Source organism: Mytilus edulis, chromosome 5 (genome assembly GCF_963676685.1).
Source record: "Mytilus edulis chromosome 5, xbMytEdul2.2, whole genome shotgun sequence".
NCBI classification, from domain to species: domain Eukaryota; kingdom Metazoa; phylum Mollusca; class Bivalvia; order Mytilida; family Mytilidae; genus Mytilus; species Mytilus edulis.
In genome coordinates this window covers 54,043,718-54,069,721 of record NC_092348.1, presented here as the reverse complement: position 1 = coordinate 54,069,721, position 26,004 = coordinate 54,043,718, and the positions used below count along the sequence as shown (strand labels likewise).

The window sequence follows — 26,004 nt, the reverse complement described above, 5'->3', positions numbered from 1 at the left end:
AAAAAAAAATAAAAAAAAAAATCTGTATTTAACTTTTAAATGGACTTAGATTTTCTGCAGGGAAACATTACATTCACTCTGTGGTTAAGTTTTGAAAAGTTTAATAGCTTTCTTAAATTTTCTGCCAGGAAACATCACTCTGTGGTTTTTTAAGATTTTTTTTTAAATAACTTGCTTACCGTGACTATTTTGTATTTGTACCAAACTTGGACAGAAGCTTCTCACAATCAAAAGATAGTATCAAGAGGAATATTTTTTCCCTCATTTTTGTTGATCCTGTGATTAACACCAAAAGTAGGCGAGACACTTACAAAATTTTATATCTAATTTTTTTATATGAATAAATATTAGAAGATGGGTTATGATTGTCAATGAGACAACTTTCCACCAGACACAAAATGACTTAGAAGTAAGCAATTACAAACAATGTATATATCTTCAGGTGCCAATATTTAGATAAAATTATAAGTTGATGTTCATATTATCTTCGCAGTTTATCTCCTTTTTAAACACTACGAGGTTTTATTTATTATAGGAACTTGAGAAGAAACGGAGTGAAGAAAGGGTAAGACAAAAAGTTTGGGAGCAGAAACATCGACTAGGGTCATTTAGAAGACGTGCAAAATTACCAGCCCCAGCCGAACAAGATCCTCTGACGGGAATGATTTATCCCCAGCTACCAGGTGATGAACCCACTACTCAATTAGCACCGCCACAACAATACCTTAAACCTACATATCCTCAATCAGGTGTATTAAGTGGAAGAACTAGTCCTAGAAGGTACAGTGACGTAGGACTTGCAACGAGTATGCTTGGAAGAGATAAATCAGAATTGTTATCGCCTTTGCCTGTTGTATCTAGATATGACAGGCGACCATCCATTGGGAGTCGAAGTGGAAGCCCAAGTAGGATGGAACATGATCGATTGAGGAGAAGAAGTCCATCTCGGTATGATGATGATGATCTATATCTTGGCAGTGTTAGTCCGATAAGGTATGAAGATAGACTGAGAAGCCCATCGTGGTCTCGGCAGGGTAGTGATGGAGAAATAAGACCAATAACACCTAGTCCTTTAACCAGACGAGATACTATCACAAGTGGTATGCTGAGTCCAAGATGGCAGGAAAGCAGAACAACAAGTCCAAGAGGTGGTATTCAGTTCTTCCCTGAATCAGAAGCATTCCCACCACCTCCGCCGTCTTTCATGGATCGTCGAGGAAGCACAGATAGAAGAGCTAGCGATTTTAGACCCGAATCGGTAGAAGGGTTGTTTGACCTTCCAGAGTTCGACCACCCAGGTGATAGAGACAGAGATGCAGACAGCACACATAGTAGTGAATATAGAGGGGAATCTCGATATTGATATGGTACCTCAAATGTTCATCTGACAGATGATATATAATTTTGAGTGACTTAAAGAATTGTGTATGGACAATTCAATTCAATAATAATGATATAAAAGTCACTACATACATACTTAGGTGTTGCCTGGTAGGTTGTTGTGACTTAAGTCACAACTGTCTGAATGTTTGCTTTCGCTGACTTGAAAATGTGATGTTTAATTCACTTATGTATCGCGTCTATAGACTATAGCATGTGTTAGCAGGCTAAAGGACCTACATTTGAAATGGTAGACACAAAAAGTCGTCAATATTACATACACGAAATTGATGAGGATATACATGTTGTCACAGTAAAAATAAACTAAAATAAATATTAGAGTTCTTGATTAATATCAAAATAAGGAGATTGGTCGTATTTGGGATTCAATAGTAAGAATACAATAATCTCGGTTACAAAATTCACATATTCTTTCATTTAATATATAATCAAAGCCAAAATGTTTACATACTAGTAGTCTATTTTGCACTTTGCATGCAGATAATGTAATGGTATACTATATTTCAACGTCACCATGTTGCACAATTTTACTTGCATTTCATCTTTAGAGTATCAAATTATATTAATCAATGTTCAAAACTTAAAGTCAATTAATTTAATGTTGTAACCAATTTTAATATTTTAACTTATTTTCGTTGATCATATAACAAACATTTCCATGGTTGATCACCATTGATTGAACATAATGTGTTTCATGAATATAATGCTAGGAGGAAGCCTAAAAATTGTTTTGGAATTTTATAATTCCTTTTCAATAGCATATGATATATGAAGATCATGTGTGTGTTTGTTAATAGATTTTGATAATATTTGTGTATATATTTATTACATTCGTAGGCAATGAGTATCCTTTATGACCTGTTCATTGAAAATAATGTGCTATCACAAATACCTGTTTGAATGTTTCAAGACATCTTAACCAATGCTTAAAAAAGTACACATGCGTTTATCCATTACGGTAGTTGACTTGAACATGAATCAAAACAATAGTTATCAAAAGTACCAGGATTACAATTTTATACGCCAGACGCGCGTTTCGTCTACATAAGACTCATCAGTGACGCTCAGATCGAAATAGTTAAAAAGCCAAAAACAAACCAGTAAAAAAATCACATGTTTTGTTTTCCTCATCATTAAAATGTGCAATATTCCTCGAAGAGACTATTAGATTGTGTGTTATTAAGTCCAATTAAAGTACGAAATCATTTATATTTTGGAGAAAATTAGTCGTAATTATATTTGCCTTTTTTTGCATAAAGCACGTGTATCATGTGTATTGTCAATACCACGATAATCTTTTATATGCTATTCTTTTATGTTTGATTGAATCGGAACTGAAATTGTAGCATTCATCAGTGGTACCAAGGCTTAAATGATTAATTCAACTATACTGGATTTGTTTTCTCTTTTCTTATGTATCAATAAACGTTTATGCTATCCATGTTAGTTACTTTAATTTTTTGACTGATATTTACATTCTAAAAAGAGTTTATGTGTGATTATTTTTTGGATCCATAACAGTTGGTTAACAATAATATTTAAACAACTCATGTCGGCGACCACAAGTCTGCTAACATGATTTCTTCTACTTACTCTTCCGAAGAACCTAAGTTATCCCCAGTTTTAGTTGGGTTCATGTTGCTCAGTCGTTAGTAGTGTTTGTAAATTGATGTTTGTCTTTTTTGTCTTTTTTCTTTCTTTCTTTCATTTTTTTGCCTGTAATTGCAAGCTTGTTTTCGAGTAATGACTTTGAATATCCCTTTATTGTCTTCCGCATCTTTTTCAGTCATTCTCCTTCTTAAAGTTGTTAAGTTCATTCAGCTTCTGATTTTATTACGCGATAAGTGAGGATCTATATGGTGTTTCCAGAATATATATAGAGAATGATGGACACAGACTACATTATAAATGGCTAAAAAATCCAGAATTTGAGTTTAAAAAATGGAAAACATGAAAAAAAGGATAAGATATGAATCTGACATATTTGTCTTGTATCTAATATCCTTTTATTGCAATTTCAACAGGATATGTAGATAAATATATTATATGATCCCTGTGCTTACAACACTAGTTATTGATAACTTTCATCAAGGAAACTCAGTCAAAGTCTCGGCAGACAGACAAAAAAATAAAAAGATGCAGTGCACACAAAAAAAACCCAAAAGACTCCAAATAGAAAAGTAAAACAGTCTTACGATGTTCTATATGGTATGGTGTAGGTATGTTGCTATTAAGGATTGAAAACCATGATTACCACCATTACAATTGTCACAACGTTTTACCATATTAAAAAAAAATGCATTGACGAATGGTTATTAACTGAACAAAATTATTGATGAGCAGTGGCTAAACAAACTATCATTGTATATCATAACATGCGTATATTGTATCCCAGTGATGTATACCAGGATAACAGGAGTTGTCAAGTGTACAGTACAACAGACCACGCCAGCCACCAACACCCGACTACGCCGTACATCTATAATGGTCGACCGATAATCTATCATTGTCGCCGATAAACTGTGATTATCTGTTAATGTGCTTTACGCGTTCCATAGTTATATATTGACGCTCTAGAAAACAAATTGAAAACAACTCTTCTTGAACTTAAAAGAAAAACAAAATAAAGAATTGATTAAAATCACAATTGTATTGAAGATCTCGAGATCTTATCATAACATTTAATTAAAATCAACAGTATTTGTTAGAATACATATTTATCAAACCATTCAATTAGCTGTCAAATTCAGAATCTTGATTTACCTAACAAAAATATTGTCATTATTTTACGAATTAACCAAGTCTGTGTGGTTCCTGGAAGATTTGTTTTTATCTCATGACTTTAGAAAAAACAGCTGTCATTGCGATATGATTATTGCAAAATCGTTATAACACTTTATAAATTGGGTGCGTCCGAACCGTTTACTGGTTTATCATCATCAGCAACTCTCTCAATCACTAAATTTGAACTCGAGGGATATATTTAAACACACAATGTACATAAAAACCACAGGAGCTATGTGATCGAAGGACCTTAAAAAGGAAACAGATGAATATAAACTAGAGGCTTCAAAGAGCCTGTGTCGCTCACCTTGATCTATGTGCGTATTAAACAAAGGATAGATGGAGTCATGACACGACTGTGTTTTGGTGATGGTGATGTGTTTGCAGATCTTACTTTACTGAGCATTCTGAGCTGCTTACAGTTATCTCTATCTATAACGAACTTGGCCTAGTAGTTACAGAGGAAAATATTTTGTAAATTTTTTTTAATGAGACTTGTTAAGAATTGACTATGAAGGGCAATGACTCCTTAAGGGGTCCATTGACCATTTTGGTCATGCTGACTTATTTGTAGGTCTTACTCTGCTGAACATCATTGCTGTTTACATTTTATCTCTATCTCTAATAATATTCAAGATAATAACAAAAAACGGCAAAAATTTCCTTAAAATTACCAATTCAGGAGCAGCAACCTAACAACCCATTGTCTGATTCATCTGACCTGATAATAGTTATCAAAGGTACCAGGATTATAATTTAATACGCCAGACGCGCCTTTCGTCTACATAAGACTTATCAGTGACGCTCAGACCAAAACAGTTATAAAGCCAAACAGGTACAAAGTTGAAGAGCATTTAGGATCCAAAATTCCAAAAAGTTGTGCCAAATACAGCTAAGATTATCTACTCCTGGGATAAGAAAATCCTTAGTTTTTCAAAAAATTCAAAGTTTTATGACGGTAAATTTATAAAATGACCATATAATTGATATTCATGTAAACACCGAAGAGCTGACTACTGGGCTGGTGATACCCTCGGGGACGAAACGTCCACCATCAGTGGACGGCTTAGATATTCATGTCAACACCGAAGTGCTAACTACTGGGCTGGTGGTACCCTCGTGGACGAAACGTCCACCGGCAGTAGCATCGACCCAGTGGTGTAAATAGTTATCAAAGTTACCAGGATTATAATTTAATACGTCAGACGCGCGTTCCGTCTTCATAAGACTCATCGCTCAGACCAAAACAGTTATAAAGCCAAACAAGTACAAAGTTGAAAAGCATTGAGGATCCAAACTTCCAAAAAGTTGTGCCAAATATGGCTAAGATTATCTACTCCTGGGATAAGAAAACCCTTAGTTTTTCAAAAAATTCAAGTTTTATGACAGTAAATTTATAAAATGACCATATAATTGATATTCATGTCAACCTCGTACCCTCAGGGACGAAACGTCCACCAGCAGTGGCATCGACCCAGTGGTGTAAATAGTTATCAAAGGTACCAGGATTATAATTTAATACGTCAGACGCGCGTTCCCGTTTACTCCATGTCAGATTTGCTCTAAATGCTTTGGTTTCAGAGATATATGCCAAAATCTACATTTTACCCTATGTTTAGCCATGGCGGCCATCTTGGTTGGTTGGTCGGGTCATCGGACACCATTTTAAAACTAAATACCCCAATGATGATTGTGGCCAGGTTTGGTTAAATTTTGCCCAGTAGTTTCAGAGGAGAAGATTATTGTTAAAGTAAACGACGACGGACGACGAGAGACGACGGGCGACGGACGCCAAGTGATGAGAAAAGCTCACTTGGCCCTAGATTATCAAATAATAGTGAGTTATTAAATAATCATTTAAAAACGGTCAAGTAATAACTTAATCAAAAACCCTATGAGGAGGTTCATCTATAAAACAAGAAGCAAATTTGAAGAGTGGCCCTATACAGTGAAAACCAGGAGTATCATGATTTTTTAGTTAACCTGGCAGGCTCAATATCGAACACTTTTTCGAAAATAAAATAGGAAACTACGGGAAAGCAGATGCATGAACGCACTCATCCCTCTTTAAGTTCTATTGACCATATATAGAATGATACAAGCAACAATAGGCATTATATATAACACTTAAAATAGACAAATTAACCTTTGACATCATGAAACCAGAGACATATAGACATATAGACAGCTGAAGGACGCCTCCGGGTGCGGGAATTTCTCGCTACATTGAAGACCTGTTGGTGACCCTCTGTTGTTGTTTTTTATTTGGTCGGGTTGTTGTCTCTTTGACACATTCCCCATTTCCATTCTCAATTTTACTGATAGACAATACTCAATAGACAATATTTTATTGGCACAAACGCATTTACAATAAATGATAATGATCGAATGGATAAACTATATAATACATGGAAGTAAAATACAAACAATTATATATAAATGTGAATAAAAAATTAAAGGCATAATGAAAATCTATTGCAATAGATTACTTCTCAGTGCATTTTAACAATTTTTTTACGAAAGAGGAAGGTACTTTTAGTGCCTTTTAATATGTATTATTAAGTGTAAGATTTATTTTTATCGCACAATTGTGGTTATATTTTTTCCTGTAATCTTTAACAATTTTAATACAAAAGTCTCTCTAATACAGGAGTAACATCTGCAGTGTAGCAGCATGTGCTATTCATTTACAGGTGACAAATTCTTTCGGATCTCTGAGCACTTTAAAATATTTCCCTCTTTCAATGGCAAGGTTATGAGCACTAACTCTTAATTTACACAATGATGATCGATCTGATCTATCTATTTCTTAAAGCATCAACATAACCTGCCCGTTCACTCATTTTGTAAACACTCTGGAAAAATGTTAATTTTGGAGATGCTGAAATATTTGCATGTTACTGAATTAGACTATTTACCGGATTTGTAATCACATAAGCAACACGACGGGTGCCACATGTGGAGCAGGATCTGCTTACCCTTCCGGAGCACCTGAGATCACCCCTAGTTTTTGGTGGGGTTCGTGTTGTTTATTCTTTAGTTTTCTATGTTGTGTCATGTGTACTATTGTTTTTCTGTTTGTCTTTTTCATTTTTAGCCATGGCGTTGTCAGTTTGTTTTAGATTTATGAGTTTGACTGTCCCTTTGGTATCTTTCGTCCCTCTTTTGTTCTTGAAAACCCTGATAAATTTGTCTTTTTTATAAAACCATAAAGGGGTTTAATAGTAAGATTAACATTTGACAAATATGATAAACATAAGTTTTGAATAATAATATTTAACCTTTTAACGAGAACCCATGGGTTAAAATTTGCTTGGGATTTCGCTACAGTAGAGGAGAATAAGTGCTACTAATTATACACATGTATGATGGGGAAAGGGGGGGCATATCTATAATACTAAAATTACGAGGTCCAATTTATCAGCCGTCATCACGTAAAAACGATGAATCAAAGAATTCATCTTTATATATAACTAATATAGTACAATGGTGTTGATTAAAAATTACACCACTCTAGGCCCGTTTGTTTTCCACGTAATTAATATTGCCAATAATTAAGAAGTTCCGGATTGAGTCCGACACCGATACCAATAGTATATTCACCTGTTACCTGTTACCTTATCTGTACGTTCCGCATCTGACAGGCGCACCACCAAACAGTGTATTTAGAATTTTGCTGTATACTGTTGAGTAAAAAATACTCCATTCCAGGCCCTTTTGTTTTCCAAATTATTAATATTACCAATAATTGATAGGTTCCAGGTCAACGGGTTCAAACAGAAAGATTTTGAAAGCAGAGAAAACTGTAGTCCAAATAATTATGACGTCTTGAAAGGCTGCAGTGGCGGATGCAGGAATTTTCGAAAGGGGGGGTGCTAGCCCAGGGCAAAGGGGGGGTGCAGGGGGGGTGCAAACATATGTCCCGATTCAAATGCATTGATCGGCCAAAATAAAGGGGGGGTGCGGACCCCCGGAACCCCCCCTCTGGATCCGCCACTGGGCTGACTAAGAAAACTGTGCACCTTATACATGTTATAATCGGCATGACTTTATCAGATGACAATACCAATACTAAAATAAGGCATACGCATAGTTATATATCAGTCACGGACCCGCGATATCACGGGTGTGTTCTAGTATATATATATATATATATATATATTTAATAAGCTAGAGTTAGAGGAGGGAATAAGGTCTCTGCGCAATGCTAGGCGGTGTTGTCGTAGAAGTTGGAAATAAAAAGTACAGGTTCCAGCCCCGGCGCCGGGGAGGAAGTTACGAATCAGATCTACTCTAACATCGTTAGGTTGATTTTCTAGGCACTTTATATATATATTATATATATATGTCTCTGATGACTGTTTCACGATAAATATCGACATATTAAGGTTAAGATAGTTTTACAGAAAAAAAAAATTGTATCTCAATCTTTTAATCTGACTTAATCATGACACAAAATTTTCAATAAGTGGTATTCATTTATCAGCTTTACTTATGAATAAAAAAAAAACCACACACATCATATGAATGTTGTCTCGAGGGGTGACAGGATTCACACTTTACCGCAAATATGCGATATTCTTTAATTTTCCTTTTAATTGGTTTTCAAATCTAATTTTAAAGCTTTTGTCTGTATTTTAATAAATAGTATTATACAACATAACTTAATAATGTATTTATATATTCACCTATTGCTGTATATGTTTTACGACATTTGCATAAGGGCGACAACTCATTTCAGACCAGTCTACGACTGCAGACGAAACGCGGCCAAATACAAAAAACAGTTTCTTGCAAAAGCCAGGAAATCTCTTATTTCAATCGAAATTAACAAAAACATGCATCAAACAACAAGATAACATTTAAGGTTTTTGCTGAAAATAACCCCTTTCAATTTTTTTCTCAATCTTCAACTAGAAGACTTGCCAGATTTTGATTTTATCAAAGAAAAAAAAACAGAAGTTCTTGATCTTCTACATGGACCAAGTATCTGAACTTGGGGATGCACTTCCTTGTACCAACAATAATGTTCCAATATTCCACGTTGAAGTGTGTCAGAAGCCAACAAGGTTTGCTTTTAACTGTTAAAAATATTTGTAGAACAGTTGCCGGTTGGGGACAAATTGTCCGCCAAACCAGTACCATGATATCCAAAGGATAGCAAGAATTAATTTTTCCTGAAAACTTGATTTTACATGGTGTTATAAGGGGGAAGAAGTCCCCTATAACAGTAGAAAAATCAATAAAAAAAAAAAAAAAAAATCAGGAAAAATTTTCATTGTACTAATAGTCGAGGGTGGTAAAGGGTTATTTTCGTGCAATGTGATCGCCGTTTTTTATTTCACGTTCAACGTGTTTTTGCTTTTTTATTTGACGTTCATTCGTGCAAGACAGGTACCTCGTTTAACGTGTTCTGCTTTATTGCAGCTTATTTAATTTTACGTACATGATAAATGTGTATACTAAATCGGGAATATCAAGTAAAACAAAGAGTTAAAAATACAAGAAGACAGTGACTCAGTCACAAAAGGTTCAAATAAAAGTATATATTTTTCGTGCAACTTTCATCACAGAAATTATTTCACGTTCAAAGTGAAATTATTTCTTATTTCACATTTTTTTTGTGCAAGCACCCCCTCCCCCTTTACCACCCTCTTAGTCTAATGATCTCAAAATCGATTTTTTTTTAATTTGTTGCTTTTTTTAATTCCCACATTTGCGCAGAATGTTAGGGATTTGAGTTGTGACGTCATTTAAGTTATGACGTCATATTCAATGTTAACAAAGAAACGCTGTCATCAGGTAACCTTTTTTTTTCATTTAGAACAAATGGAAATGATTTGGTATTGAGTTCCTTCCTATATATAACTAGACTGATAAATATATATTGTAAACAAAGTCTCATGCAAACAAGACTGGAAAAAGGAATTGGAATACTGCGCAGGTGCAGGGAATTAAAAAAGTCTGATTAAAAGTTGTGATTTTGAGGTCATTTGTAGAATGAAGATTTTGTTTCAATTAAAAAAAAAAAAAATCTACCGTTATGTGGGACTACGTCCCAATATAATTTTTTATTAACCAACTAAGTACATTATTGCCAAAAATGACTGTTTATTAAAAATTACATATTTTCTGTAATGGCCCTGTTTTTTTCTGTAATGGCCCTGATTTTCTGTAATGGCCCAGTTTTTCTGTAATGGTCCTGTATTAATGCCCAGTTTGTCTGTATTAAGGTTATTAATAAAGTTAATAAAATTAAGTTGCAAAATGTTAAATGTTTATATTTACTGAATAGTGGCTGTTGTTGAAGATGTTGTTGATTGTCACATGCTCTTTATATTATGGGCCTCTAGTTTGACTTGGAAGAAATGTTGACTTAAAGACACAAGATCATTTTCTTGGATTTGGTTACTGCCTTGTTGTTCACCCAAATCATCCTTTTAGTACTACCTACATTTGTACATGTATATGTACATGTACAACTTTTGTGTTGTTGGATTGCTGAATCACTGACATAAATGTCCCAACCTCTTTTTAGTGTCAAAGTAAATAGAGTCTTCATTGTAAAAGAGGCATACTTTTTAGTTTCATGTTTGGCTTTTTTTTAGCACTGCTAGGAATAATATAGTTTGTGAGAAAGTACAGGCCTTGTTAAAAAGGCATAAAACTGCTTATGGAGATTTGTATATAACAGATTTTGATGACAGTTTCCTGCGAGAACATGTTCAGTCAGTCTTTTTGTGTGATACAGATTTATCAAATACAGAGAAAAAGGTAATCTAAAAATAATATGGGTAAAACAGTGTTTAGATATAGGAAGATGTGGTATGAGTGCCAATGAGACAACTTTCCATCCAAGTAACAATATTTTAAAGTAAACCATTATAGGTCAAGGTACATGTATGGCCTTCAACACAGAGCCTTGGCTCACACCAATCAGTTATTAATAAAGCTATAAAGGGCCCCAAAAATTACTAGTGTAAAACCATTCAAAGGGAAAACCAATGGTCTAATCTATCAATTTACATTGTTTTGTGAATTTGCATGTGGTTTTTGAAGGAAGAAACCAGAGATTTACACCTTGTTTTACAATTTAAATCGCTTATATTAAATTCTCTAACAATCTGCTGTACATCATTGAATGAAAAAGGATAAATTTTCACAAATTATACTTGTACTACAGTAGATGGGGCCCCTCTTTTGAAAAAAGTTTTGTGAACATTTACTTTCATAATTTGAGTTGATTTGCCCATTGCTTTCAGACAATGAAAAGTGTCTTAAAAATTGACTAAAAACTCAACCTTTAGACCACTCCAAATCAAACACTTGTTCTTGGGATTTTGATGTACAAACACGACAAAAATTGTTGCAAGCGAGTTTAGGAATGTTTTCTTTTTATTTCAAAATGAATAATTTTGCAAGTGATAAGAAGGTGATGAGAGGAAGTTCTGTATTCAGGAGGGAGAAATAATTTTTAAATACAAATAAAATTGTATGTTTTACGTATGAATTGTGTAACTAGGGATGAATGTTTGAAAACAACAAATTAAATACAAATGTAGCTGATTGCATTGTAATGGAGTGATAATTCAGGAATGGCTGTAATTTTTTTGTTTGGTTTTAAACATTTTGGAGCAAGTGAATACAAAGAAATACAAATCATATAATTTATCAATTTTCAGTGGTCTAAGTATAATGTTGAATTTGTGATATATATTTGATTGATCTATAATTTACAGGGTATAGATTTAACAGGGAACAATATACAGATACATACGTACCAGTTGCAGGATGATGGACCTGGTACAGAGGAATTAGATGATGAAGATCTAGCTGCTGCTAACCATTGGTTGTTACCTTCTACAGACTTTCATGGAATGTGGGACAGTTTAGTATTTGATGATGATATTAAAGGAAATGTAATTACATTTTTATACGACCGCAAAATTTGAAAAAATTTTCGTCGTATATTGCTATCACGTTGGCGTCGTCGGCATCGTTGTCGTCGTCGTCGTCGTCCGAATACTTTTAGTTTTCGCACTCTAACTTTAGTAAAAGTGAATGGAAATCTATGAAATTTTAACACAAGGTTTATGACCACAAAAGGAAGGTTGGTATTAATTTTGGGAGTTTTGGTCCCAACATTTTAGGAATTAGGGGCCAAAAAGGGCCCAAATAAGCATTTTCTTGGTTTTCGCACTATAACTTTAGTTTAAGTTAATAGAAATCTATGAAATTTTGACACAAGGTTTATGACCACAAAAGAAGGGTTGGGAGTGATTTTGGGAGTTTTGGTTTCAACAGTTTAGGAATTAGGGGCCAAAAAAGGGCCCAAATAAGCATTATTCTTGGTTTTCGCACGATAACTTTAGTTTAAGTAAATAGAAATCAATGAAATTTAAACACAATGTTAATGACTACAAAAGGAAGGTTGGTATTGGTATTTCGGGAGTTTAGGTCCCAACAGTTTAGGAATTAGGGGCCAAAAAGGGACCCAAATAAGCATTTTTCTTGGTTTTCGCACCATAACGTTAGTATAAGTTAATAGAAATCTATGAAATTTAAACACAAGGTTTATGACCATAAAAGGAAGGTTGGTATTGATTTTGGGAGTTTTGGTCCCAACAGAATAAGGGGCCCAAAGGGTCCAAAATTAAACTTTGTTTGATTTCATCAAAATTGAATAATTGGGGTTCTTTGATATGCCGAATCTAACTGTCATGACTGTGTATGTAGATTCTTAACTTTTGGTCCCGTTTTCAAATTGGTCTACATTAAGGTCCAAAGGGTCCAAAATTAAACTTAGTTTGATTTTGACAAAAAATGAATCAGTTAGGTTCTTTGATATGCTGAATCTAAAAATGTACTTAGATTCTTGATTATTGGCCCAGTTTTCAAGTTGGTCCAAATCGGGGTCCAAAATTAAACTTTGTTTGATTTCATCAAAAATTGAATAAATGGGGTTCTTTGATATACCAAATCTAACTGTGTATGTAGATTCTTCATTTTTGGTCCTGTTTTCAAATTGGTCTACACTAAAGTCCAAAGGGTCCAAAATTAAACTTAGTCTGATTTTAACAAAAATTGAAATCTTGGGGTTCTTTGATATGCTGAATCCAAAAATGTACTTAGATTTTTTATTATGGGCCCAGTTTTCAAGTTGGTCCAAATCAGGATCTAAAATTATTATATTAAGTATTGTGCAATAGCAAGTCTTTTCAATTGCACGGTATTGCGCAATGGCAAGAAATATCTAATTGCACAATATTGTGAAATAGCAAATTTTTCTTTAATTAGAGTTATCTTTCTTTGTCCAGAATAGTAAGCAAGAAATATCTAATTGCAAAATATTGTGCAATAGCAAGATTTTTTTTTAATTGGAGTTATCTTTCTTTGTCCAGAATCAACTTAAATCTTTGTTATATACAATATACAATGTATATTCACTTTTTACTACCAACTGATAAATTAAAATAATCTTTACCATTCAGTGATAACAAGCAGTTTTTTTACATCTTAATATTTTATGATGTATTTAAATTCAATTGCACAGTATTGCACAATAGCAAGAAATATCTAATTGCACAATATTGTGCAATAGCAATTAATTTTCAATTGGAGTTATCTTTCTTTGTATAGAATAGTAGTTGATAATATATGTTGGAAATTTGCCAGACATGACTATGATGTCATTTTCTATTTTTATTTGCCAATATAAAATGTTGCTGATGAAGCTTTTTTTCCTTATCTTATCTAAAATGTTTTTAGATAATGTATGTTGGACATTTGCCAGACATGACTATGATGTCATTTTCTATTTTTATTTGCCAATAACTTTATGTAAATAACTTCATTGGAAATTTGCCAACATAAAATGTTGCTGATGAAGTTTTTTTTTATTGTTTTATCAAAAACAATGTATATTCACTTTTACTACCAACCAATCTTTACCATTCAGTGATAACAAGCACTTTATTTTACATTTTAATATTTTATGATGTATTTAAAAGAGTAGTTATTGTTGCAAACTCCATTAGAAATTTGAATTGATATCAGTTTTGGAAAAAGGGAAACGGGGATGTGAAAAAAAAGGGGGGGGGGGGTTAAATTTTTCTCATTTCAGATTTCATAAATAAAAAGAAAATTTCTTCAAACATTTTTTGAGAGGATTAATATTCAACAGCATAGTGAATTGCTCAAAGGCAAAAAAAAACTTTTAAGTTCATTAGACCACATTCATTCTGTGTCAGAAACCTATGCTGTGTCAACTATTTAATTTTAGATTTAAAAAGTTTGAAGAAGAAATCTTTAATTGATTTGTAAAATCTTGACATTTGTTTTGTGTAAAAAAAAACCATGTAATGTCAAAAATTTGATCACAATCCAAATTCAGAGCTGTAGCACGCTTGAATGTTTTGTCCATACTTGCCCCAACTGTTCAGGGTTCGACCTCTGCGGAGCACCTGGTTGGGTTGGTTTTGTGTAAACTTGATAAGTTAAAGACTTCTCTGTGAAGCATGGATACATTTGTAGGTAAAATTGATTCACTTCTATAATATTGAATACTGCTTTTTTTTTTTTTTTTTTTTTTTTAAGTTTCTGTCAAGTTAAGTACATGTATGTACCCACATACAATGGCCAATGTGCAAAGAAAGCAATGTCTGAAGCAAATATTGATATGCTTTGTTGGTCTGAAACAAAAGGTTTACAAATGGCGACTTGTGTACCCCTTGATTGATTGAAATGGAAATTATACAGATGGAAGGGTATTATGCCTATTATTTTTTTTAAGGGTCAATGAGTTATAAAGGTCAAGGTTGCAATTTAAGAAACAAATGTGAAGATATCTTGTTACAAACAACATTTTCTCTTTAACTTCAATCAAAATTCTAGCCAAACTAAAATTATAAAGTAATTGAAACTTATGGTGAGAATCATGTAGGAATGCTTCTTAAAATTATGATTTAAAATTGTATTGTACATATGAAAAAGGAAATCTAAGTGCAGAAAAGATATTTGAATTTATATTTCAGTTGTTGAACTATGCAGCAACTACCATTTTATTCTCTGACAGAAAAGTAGATACAAATGTGATATCCTGGAACAAAGTAATACTGCTTCATGGTAAGGTTATAAAGAAAACATGTTTTTTTTTCTTTTTTTCAGAACTTTTATTTGGGAGAAAAAAAACTTTATGTGATTACAATACTTTTGGAATTGGATCAAAGTATATTAGAAATTCTGATTTATACTTATTTGCTTTTGACCCATCCAATTTGTATATTTAGGGGAAATGAGGAAACATACTTATTATCTTGTTTTAATAATGTCATATTAGACAAGGTCTCACTGTGACTGAGGGAGATATGACAGCAATTAAATCTCTCTTCCTTTGCCTTTGGTTTTGTCATTGGAGTGTAGTGATATATGGACTTCTTTTTTCCATGTCTTGTGCAGCAAGATGTTTTACAACAATAGAAATTTTTTGAACACTTTCGAAGTAATATCATCAATTCATCATCCTTCAAAAATGTAAGGAACAATCTTTTTTTTAGCTTATCTAGATAGAATTATATTTTTCACTGATTTTAGAGGACTGGAATTGCAATGGGCAAATAAGACATCAATCATAGTAATTTAGTAATCTCCTTTGAGAATTTTTTTTTTTTTAATTTTGATTTAATGTCTGTAGCTACCCTTTCTGAGGAAATGAGAATAAATTAAGGACAAGAATCGGAATGATCAAGCTTCCAAACACATTCCCTAGATGATGTAAGCTGTAGTCAATTCTTTATGCAGAATGTAACAACATTGTCATAGATATAAGAACATGTGGTATGAGTGCCAATTAGTCAACTCTCCATCCAAGTCACAATTTATAAAAGTAAACCATTATAGGTCAAAGTACAGTCTACAACACATAGCCTTGGCTCACACCGCACAGCAAGCTATAAAGGGTCCAAAAAAGTACTAGTGTAAAACTATTCAAACATGAAAACCAACGGTCTGATTGATATAAAAAAAAAAAAAAAAAATATCTTAGATTTATTTTAATTCAACAGAATAAATGCTAAGATTCAGGAACTTTGTACAAAGTTTTGCAGTTATTTGAAACTAATGAAACGAATACTTTTATCTTAAAAGTAATCTGAAATTTCCTCAAACAACCAATGACTTATTAACAGATCAATGATTTCTACTTTCAGGGCCTCCGGGAACTGGCAAGACCTCATTGTGTAAGGCATTAGCCCAAAAATTAGTGATCAGACTATCTGATAGGTTTAAATATGGACAGCTTATAGAAATTAACAGTCACAGTCTGTTTTCTAAATGGTTCTCAGAGGTAACATTCTCAACTTAAACATAGATATGAATATTTACGATACTGTTGTCAGGTCATTAAAGATTGCATATTTTGGCGTTAATATTGATTCACTTATAGGGTCTTTGCATCGGAACTAAACACATTTATTCAAAAACCAGTTGTTGGCATGACACGGGTTATGTTCTTCTCATATATGTTATGATGGTATGATACTAAACCCCTAACGGAAAGGATTGTGCCTGATGTTCATATGATGAAATCATAATCTTTCAGTCAGTTTAATTGAAGTCTGGAGCTGGCATGTCAGTTAACTGCTAGTAGTCTGTTGTTATTTATGTATTATTGTCATTTTGTTTATTTTCTTTGGTTACATCTTCTGACATCAGACTTGGACTTCTCTTGAACTGAATTTTAATGTGCGTATTGTTATGCGTTAACTTTTCTACATTGGCTAGAGGTATAGGGGGAGGGTTGAGATCTCACAAACATGTTTAACCCCGCCGCATTTTTGCGCCTGTCCCAAGTCAGGAGCCTCTGGCCTTTGTTAGTCTTGTATTATTTTAATTTTAGTTTCTTGTGTACAATTTGGAAATTAGTATGGCGTTCATTATCACTGAACTAGTATATATTTGTTTAGGGGCCAGTTGAAGGACGCCTCCGGGTGCGGGAATTCTCGCTACATTGAAGACCTGTTGGTGACCTTCTGCTGTTGTTTTTTTCTATGGTCGGGTTGTTGTCTCTTTGGCACATTCCCCATTTCCATTCTCAATTTTATTTGGCTATGTTTTTGTCTGTTGTAGTAAAAGGTGAAAGGAGTAAGTTCGGTAAGGGCCATATTTGGCCCCAATTATAAAGTTCATAGTTACAAGACAATAAATGCTTTAAGTTGCCTTAAAGACATGTGAGAAAGTTAAACAGAACTGTTTTTGTCAAAGTTTAATTCTAACACGTTGATTTTTACATCCCAAAAAGGTCAAGATAAGGGATTTTTGTGAAATTTGACAAAATCAGCTGGATTTCAACCAAATAAAGGACCAGGAAACATAGAGTGCAGGCGTCGACAAGCTTAATATTCAAATAAGACATGTGAAATGTCTTCACAAACATTATTTTAAAAGATCTTTGTTGTCGACGTATGCGCTCTATGTTTCCTGTTCAATGATCTATGGAAATTTACCCATTTTCATTGATTTTTTCGTGAAAATCAATATGAGTACAACTTGTGACGTCATAATGAAACGCAGAAACGTGAAATTTTCAATAAAATGGCTTATATCTTATCTAGTCAATGTATTAGCTATAATTTATCGTGATATTGGTCAATAAATCCGAATTTGAAATTGACGCTAAAAAAGGGGGCCATTTTAGGACCTTATCGAACATACTCCTTTTAGATTATTAATTGATGTACAAAAATTGAAGTGGTTTAAAAAATGATTTTGGTCTCTCCAATGGCAAATACGTTGTTGGCAAGGCATGGCTAATACTTATCTATATCAACAATTAGAAGATGAAAACAAGCAATAAGTTAAGATTGAAATATTTTGTTAAATAGGGACCACCTGTTCAATTTCATAGATCCAAAACTCAAAAGGCCAGTTCATTTTATGGCTTTATTATAAAAATAAGGAGATGTGGTAATATTGCAAATGAGATAACTATCCACCAAAGTTCATATGGAGTGGATGTAAGCAATTATACCTACCATACAGCCTTCAACAATGAGAAAATCCCATACTATTTAATTAGCTATAAAAGGCCCTGACATGAAAAATATGAAACAATTCAATTGAGAAAACTATCGGCCAAGTTTATAACGAAACAATTTACGAAAAAATTTATGGTCTTTTTATAGATTTTAAACTTTTGCATTATCTGAGTTGATATTCTGTTTTGTTATTTTGTTTCAGAGTGGTAAATTGGTGATGAAGATGTTTATGAAAATTCAGGAGCTTATTGATGACCAGGAGTCTTTAGTTTGTGTTCTTATTGATGAGGTAATAGCACAGTAACATTATGAGCAATATAATTTACATGAATACAAATCTCACTCAAAATTTTAATTGTTTAGAATAAAATCTGAATACTTGTATCACAATGTCAAGGATATTGTATAAAGGCATACCTGTTTAATCACGCTCTGCTGAGTTAAAGTACATTTTATTACATACATCTCTAATTAGATCAGCTTTATAGAACCTAAAAAGGGACAATCTTGCTATTGCATTTGAAGGTTACATTTTAGTTTGATCAATTGTAGGACGTCAGTCTATATGAATATTCATGTTTTACAGGTGGAAAGCTTGACTTCAGCCAGAAAAAGTGCTTTATCTGGAAGTGAACCTTCAGATGCCATTAGAGTTGTAAATGCTTTACTAACTCAAATAGATCAAATAAAAAAGTATGTTATTTTAATACTGCATTTCAGTTTTATCCATTCTTTTGTTTTATATTTTTGTTACATGCATCATCAAGTGAGAAAGGAGGTCTAGTAGCCATGCTATTATGTCCTGTCATTCAATCATTTCGTCAAAGTTTTCTTGAGTTCTATAAAGGGAATGGTCTGCAACTTGATACTGTTAAGCATATTTACATCTGCTGTGCAGTCACTTCCTGTCTGTGCCAATAGTATGATATTTTACAAAACACATTGAACAAGGAACATTTTATTTAAACACTTCTTGGCACCTATGCAAATAAACTATTTTAAATTTGGTCTGCAGCTTTGTAATGTTTGTTTGTAGGGTTACCGGTGAAAGTAATTATTTCTAAAAGATTAAATATTTTAATGATGAATTATGTTGTAGACTACATATTGGAGAGTGATCGATTTTGAAGATGCAAATATATCAAGGTGAAGGACACAGGCTCTTTTGAGCTTAAAGTTTAGCTAATTGCACAGTTTTCTAATTCTAAATAGGAGTGCATATTGGGAGATAAATTTATGATAAACCTTTAACATATGGTTTGGTTTTTATACTACTGTGGGTTCATTTATTTTCAGGGGTATCAATTTGCATGGATTGAGGAAAACTTGCATTTTTGTGGATATTTGATTTTGTGGTTTAGCAATCTCTGTATACAAAGCCTATATAAAAATTTTAATTCAATGACCATTTGAATTTGTTGTTCATTAGTTCCCATTTAAGGTGGCTCTTGTGTACAAAAATTTCAGCAAAAAATTAAACCTTTATTTTTCCATTACAGATTTTATTCATTACACTATTAGTTATTACTTTATGATATGGTACAAAAATCAACCCAAAAAATTGATTTGGTTTGGCCCCAGATGACTTTTAAAATGTTTATATCATTGAAAAAGCTCCAAATTATCTCCCTTTGGTGCAAAAATGCCATTTTTATGCCCCACCTACGATATTATGCCCCACCTACGATAGTAGAGTCTGTGCCTCCGTTCGTTCGTCCGTTCGTTCGTCCGTTCGTTCGTCCGTTCGTTCGTCCGTCCGTCTGTCCCGCCTCAGGTAGTTTTTGATGAAGTTGAAGTCCAATCGACTTCAAACTTGGTACACATGTTCCCTGTGATATGATCTTTCTAATTTTAATGCCAAATTAGAGATTTTACTCCAATTTCACGGTCCAATGAACATAGAAAATGATAGTGCGAGTGGGGCATTCCTGTACTGAGGACACATTCTTGTTTGGTATTAAATTTGAAATATCTTTTTTAACTCATTGGTGACCTATATTTTTTATTATTGTTTTCAAATTAGCTGTACATAAACTAAATAATTGTAAAATTTAAGCGATTTCTGTAATTCGGTTATTTTTTTATTTCGATATTACCTTTATTTCTCCTATTAGTTCAACAGAAAAAAAGGACATTAACAAAAATGTATGCTTCTTCCGGAGGCAGATTGTGAGCTTAAATGAACAGTGACCCCATTTTTTAATTTCATTTTTCATTTAAGTATATGATAAAGTTGATTTATAAAAAGATATAGCGAAATCCTATATTAGAAAGAAAAAAAAGATTTATACCCAGGAGCCCCCTTAACCCACAAAATTTGGTATCCAACTAAAAATAATGATCCATAGTACCATATTACCATAGAGGGGTTTCTGTATTTAAGCATAATGCAATCCTCATACCATCAAAAAAAAATATCTCAAATCTAGGTGTAAATGTTTTCTCTCTTTCTTTCTCCACAGACACAACAATGTGATGATATTAACAACTTCTAATGTAACTGGAGCAATAGATCTTGCTTTTGTTGACCGTGCTGACATTAAACAGTATATTGGACCTCCTTCACCTGGAGCCATTTATAAAATATATCTGTCATGTATATGTGAATTAATGAAGGTAGGAAATATAATCATAATCTTCATTTGATGCAATTGATAGGCTAGTTTTCCTGCATTTTTAACCTTAAAAAATATATTAACATGTATTGATAATTTGTTGGACTAAAGGATGTTTCCAAATTTTAATGTGTTGCTTCTAGTAACTAAATGAAGGTACAGTTGATTTTGACAATTTCTGTTCAGGAGTTGTGCTCTTGATTGCTTTAATAATGATACTTTGAGTGTAATAAATGTCATTTTGATATTCCCTTGTACATAACATGTTTCAAAGGAGTAAGTTCGGTAAGTGCCATATTTGGCCCCAATTATAAAGTTCATGTTTACAAGACAATAATTGTTATAAGTTGCCTTAAAGACATGTGAAAAAGTAAAACAGAGCTGTTTTTATCAAAGTTTAATTCTAACACAACGATTTTTACATTCCAAAACGGTCAAGATAAGGGATTTTGGTGAAATTTGACAAAATCAGCGGGATTTCAACCAAATAAAGGACCAGGAAACATAGAGCGCAGGCGTCGACAAGCTTAATATTCAAATAAGACATGTTAAATGTCTTCACAAACATTATTTTAAAAGATCTTTGTTGTCGACATATGCGCTCTATGTTTCCTGTCAAACAGTCTTTGGAAATTTACCCATTTTCATTGATTTTTTCGTGAAAAATCAATATCAGTACAACTTGTGACGTCATAATGAAACGCAGAAACGTAAAATTTTAAACAAAATTGCTTATATCCTATCTAGTCAATGTATTAGCTATAATTTATCGTGATATTGGTCAATAAATCCGAATTTGAAATTTACGCTAAAAAAGTGGGCCATTTTAGGACCTTATCGTACATACTCCTTTGTTCCTATATCTTGTTAACTAGCATATTAAAATACTGGTTCAGCATGCCTGTTGAGTGTAAATTACGGTATACATATCACATAAACATATTCTTGTCCTCATCGTCATGTCACTGTCATCATCAAAAGTTATGGCGTCATACAGTGAAGTTATTTGTTTAAAATATAAATTATGTTTAACTTCTCACATATATTATCTCACAAATTTTAGATTAATTACATATGTTTTATTTCAGGCCAAAATAATAAGTCCTGCTCAACAAATGTTTGACTTGAGACAATTAGAAGTTATGAGATTCATGCAGAATGATGCAACTAGACTTAGTTTACAGCTAAGGGACATTTCTATGTAAGTAATTCCCTTTAAACACAGTCACCAAAACCATGTTAAACATTTTATTTCACAAATAAATGATAGAAGATTTTCTTAGAAAGCAAAGTTTAGTTATATTACTAGTTATTCTTTTTATTTTGAGATATTTATATTGAAACCATATCAGTGCTGAAATTCTTTATTATCATAATTTACTTTAGTTTTGCTTTTATTTCATGGGTCCATTTTCAGTTTATCCCTGTATGAAAGATTAAATTTATTGAAACTTTGGATCAGTTTCAAAATTGGAGGATTTGGAAAACGAAAAAAAGAAATACATGTAGTAAACTAAAAAAGGAAAGATAAATTGTTTGTTTAGTTATAATTTTCCTATTTTAACAACTACTTTTGTCCATTTGACTTATATAATTCATTTTTCAATTGTTTTTTTTTTGTTTTGTTTGAGGCTGTTGCACTACTTATACTTACTGAATCCGGTAATCAACACTTCAAAAAATAATAATAACATAGAGACCTAATGGGAAACGTTTTAAACTATTGACCAAAAAGTATGAAAGTAATAGTCAAGAGTTTGTATATATGATATACATCAACATGGTCAAGGAAAACATATTAATTTATAAAAAGAATTTTTTAAGAATTTTTTTCTGCAAATATATAGAAATCAAATGGACAATATGTTAGCAAAAAAGTTGAATATAATCGATGTTACTTAATGTTGAAGGGCAAATATGTTAGCAAGTTAAAGAGGTAACTACTATATTTTTGATTTGGCCTTTATAAAAGGTAAGTCAATCCATCTCAGAATTTTGTTAACCTAGTACAGAAAGGTATTTCATATTGCTGAGTGTAGTTTTTTTTATCCCCAAGTGGAAAAAGTTTGGTGAGGTATTATTTACACAAGATAATCAACCAATCAGATTGCAATATTCTTGCTTCATTAGAAATAAATCAAATCAGCATCTCTTGTTTTACCTCTCTTTTCAGAAAAAGTCACAGTTTAAGTGGAAGAACACTGAGAAAACTACCATTTATTGCCCATGCAATGTTTGTACAAGTAAGTAACACAGAAAAAGTGGTAATACAGTATAATCTAGAAAGGATTAAGTCCAATGGACCTGGCATAACTATTCTTAAATGCTTAAAGTGGTACACAGTCAAGTGTAGCATAATTTATTTTCTGTTTCAATGTGTCCTTACTTTATACTCTTTTTTAAATCATGGTATGTTAACAATTACAGAAAACATAGTCAGGGATCTCCATGGCCTGTTTAACGATGGCGCCCCGCCATTGTTCAAATGTCTTGCGCCATCGTCAAATGACTCCGTTTTTTTATCAATTATAATCAAATTCATGTAATTGCATAACCCTTAGGCTTTTTATGTTATAATCCAATACAGTTCTAACGCCTGAGGGATATCCGGATTAAGATCGCTAATCACTTGTACCTGAACTTGTACAGGTAGATCAACAAACCAGACAGGAGAATACTATCTGAGGATAGACGATCCATTTGTCGAATTAATCAACTAAGTTTCAGCAAATGACTATGATAATTTAGATTAAATAAATAAATTAATAATCCAGTTACAAAGAAAACAGTTTAACAAGTCGAACACGTACTTTATTTTGACTACGCAATCAGCATCCCCCTTTTATAAGAAGTGCAAAATAAGACGCAAAACAGTAAATATTATTTCATCGCAAATAACTCGAGTACTGCTGTAACGATGATTTAGAATTACTTTAAAAGTTTAAAAGTAAAAACTTAAATATTTCCTGTGAAGGAAATATGGTATCGTAATTCCGAATTCATTTCGTATATTACAATCAAATTGATACATCCGCGTTTCCGGTTTCTATTCAGACTCGAAAGATGCATGTTGCACAGCATCAATTTGCCAGATAAAGTCATTAAAAACCTTTTCATTTGTCAACGTTTGCTTTACAAATCTCTTTAACCTTTTACATAACCCGTACGAATCGTTTTGTTGTTGCTGCAAATCAGCCATACCGGTAATGGGTGCTGAATTTGACAGTGTCCATGAAAAATATAAGCTCCACATCATATGATTTTTAACCCCCATAACAATTACCAAAAATACAAGAAATCTACATTGGGACCTTCATGACAGCTTTTGGCCATTCTCGACTAAGGGGGGACCATGAAGACTTGGCATTTGAATGGTTAAAAACGCCAATAAATGAAAAAATTTATATTGATACTTCTTATTCTATAATGAAAATTCAAATAAATATAATTTTAATAAGCAATGAATTAGCATGTTCACTATTCCTTGTATGGAGGGATAAAAAAACTTCCGATCGCGCTACACTGTACAGCGTAGACATGGTTTGTAATGGTATAAGTTCCTCCATCGTTCAATTTTCATCCATGGAGATCCCTGATAGTTGGATGCACAATAAAAATATAAGATTTTAATTTTTGACTTGGTATTTCAAAGTTTCACAATATTTCTTGCATTCAGAATGCTAAACAATTAGTAAAACATTTTTGACTTTTGCTGTGAATTGAACATCTCAAAAATGTATTAAATATAATTATTCCTTAGTGATACTCTGATGATCCTATTTAAATTTTGTGTGATAAAAATAATTTTGATATTACACACAAGAACAAGAAACAAGAAATTTCCTTGGAATTTCTACATATTTTACATGTCTTGATAATCTTGAGTTTTTACATAATTAATAATTTCATATTTTATCTTTGTAGTGTTCTTCTGTATCATTAGAAGATTTTCTGAAAGCATTAGACAAGGCAGTTGAAAGACAGTTTCAAGAAAGAGCTGACTTAACAAGAGATTAGCAGAAAATATTTATTGTAGACACCTATTCATTTTATAGTTATCATACTAAAAACAAAATTTGCATATCATTGATATGAATTATACATGTATATGTATCTGCTTAATCACAAGAAATAACAACTGTTTTGTTTCAACTGCAAAAAGAGTTCAAATCAAATTTCACAGACTTTTTTTCTAGGTTCAGTACTTCACATCGGGAAAACTTTAAGTATTGTAAATGTTTCGTAATATTTTTACATAAAGAATTTTGGAAAGAATTATACTAATCAAAGTGAAATCATAACAAAATTGGTATTAAATTCTACAGTACAAGAATAAAGTAAATGTGGCTGAAAAAAAAAAAGTTGTTAAACTTTTCATACTGCTTCTCATTCAGTTCAACATCAACTTATGTTGTTAAAGTTTAAGTGTTATTAATTTCCGATAATTCAGTTGTTGAATTTTTTTATCTACTGGTAACTTTGTCAGAGATGAGAATATAATTATTATTATGAAAGAGAAGAGCTGAGAAAGAATGAAAATTGACATTAGGCCAACTTAAATTAATTAGTAGATTTTCATCCAAAGTTTTGAAAAAAATGTGGCGGGTGGGAGGATTTTATTTTTTTAATTTTATTGAATTTGAAACTTTCTTGTGGCGTGAACTTCATATATATGCAAGTGTTGTAATTACAAAATGTAGCTTAGCCTTATACCATGTAAATGTAAATATGTATAAAGAATCGTACATATTTTTCATAATTCTTGAATGAACATCTCTGATTTGCAACGACTGTTCTATATGCAATTGCTACTTTAGAAACCTATTTTCAGTAAACATTAAAACCATGGAGAAATTCTCTATTCAGTTTGACTACCAACTTCAAATTTATTTTGCTCTCTAAGGGATGGTTGTAGTCCCCCTAAACTTATGCAAATGCAATAGTATGTAACACAAGTATTATGAATGAAATGAAAACTCAAACAAGTGTTGGGAATAGTAAAGTTGGCGCTTTTAAGATTCTCAAGTTATGCAAGAATGACGCATATATAATTACATTGTAAAACATAAAGTTGTTTAAATACTCTTTTAATGATATTTTGTGTTTTTAAACAAAAACAATAGCCATCGGTAAATCTGAGGTTTTTTTTTAGTACACAATGTGTATGTTAG

The 26,004-nt window shown here is 32.4% G+C and overlaps 2 protein-coding genes across 2 annotated transcripts in view; both read left to right on the top strand.

Moving 5' to 3' along the window:
* LOC139523908 (inositol 1,4,5-trisphosphate-gated calcium channel ITPR3-like) overlaps positions 1 to 1,716 on the top strand; it is a 106,448-nt gene extending 104,732 nt beyond the window's left edge. Inside the window, exon 68 of the mRNA XM_071318302.1 lies at positions 536 to 1,716. Coding sequence (XP_071174403.1) covers positions 536 to 1,363 — 828 coding nt within the window. The 3' untranslated portion in view covers positions 1,364 to 1,716. The remainder of the gene's footprint in view (positions 1 to 535) is intronic.
* A 7,193-nt stretch (positions 1,717 to 8,909) lies between these two features.
* LOC139523907 (pachytene checkpoint protein 2 homolog) lies at positions 8,910 to 24,926 on the top strand. Its single transcript, XM_071318301.1, has 11 exons — positions 8,910 to 9,254; positions 10,794 to 10,959; positions 11,925 to 12,104; positions 15,219 to 15,309; positions 16,392 to 16,528; positions 18,421 to 18,507; positions 18,805 to 18,911; positions 20,681 to 20,834; positions 21,922 to 22,034; positions 23,007 to 23,076; positions 24,758 to 24,926. The coding sequence occupies exons 1-11, from the start codon at positions 9,163 to 9,165 to the stop codon at positions 24,848 to 24,850; spliced, it is 1,290 nt and encodes a 429-aa protein (XP_071174402.1). The 5' UTR covers positions 8,910 to 9,162; the 3' UTR covers positions 24,851 to 24,926.
* The last annotated feature ends 1,078 nt before the right edge of the window (positions 24,927 to 26,004 follow it).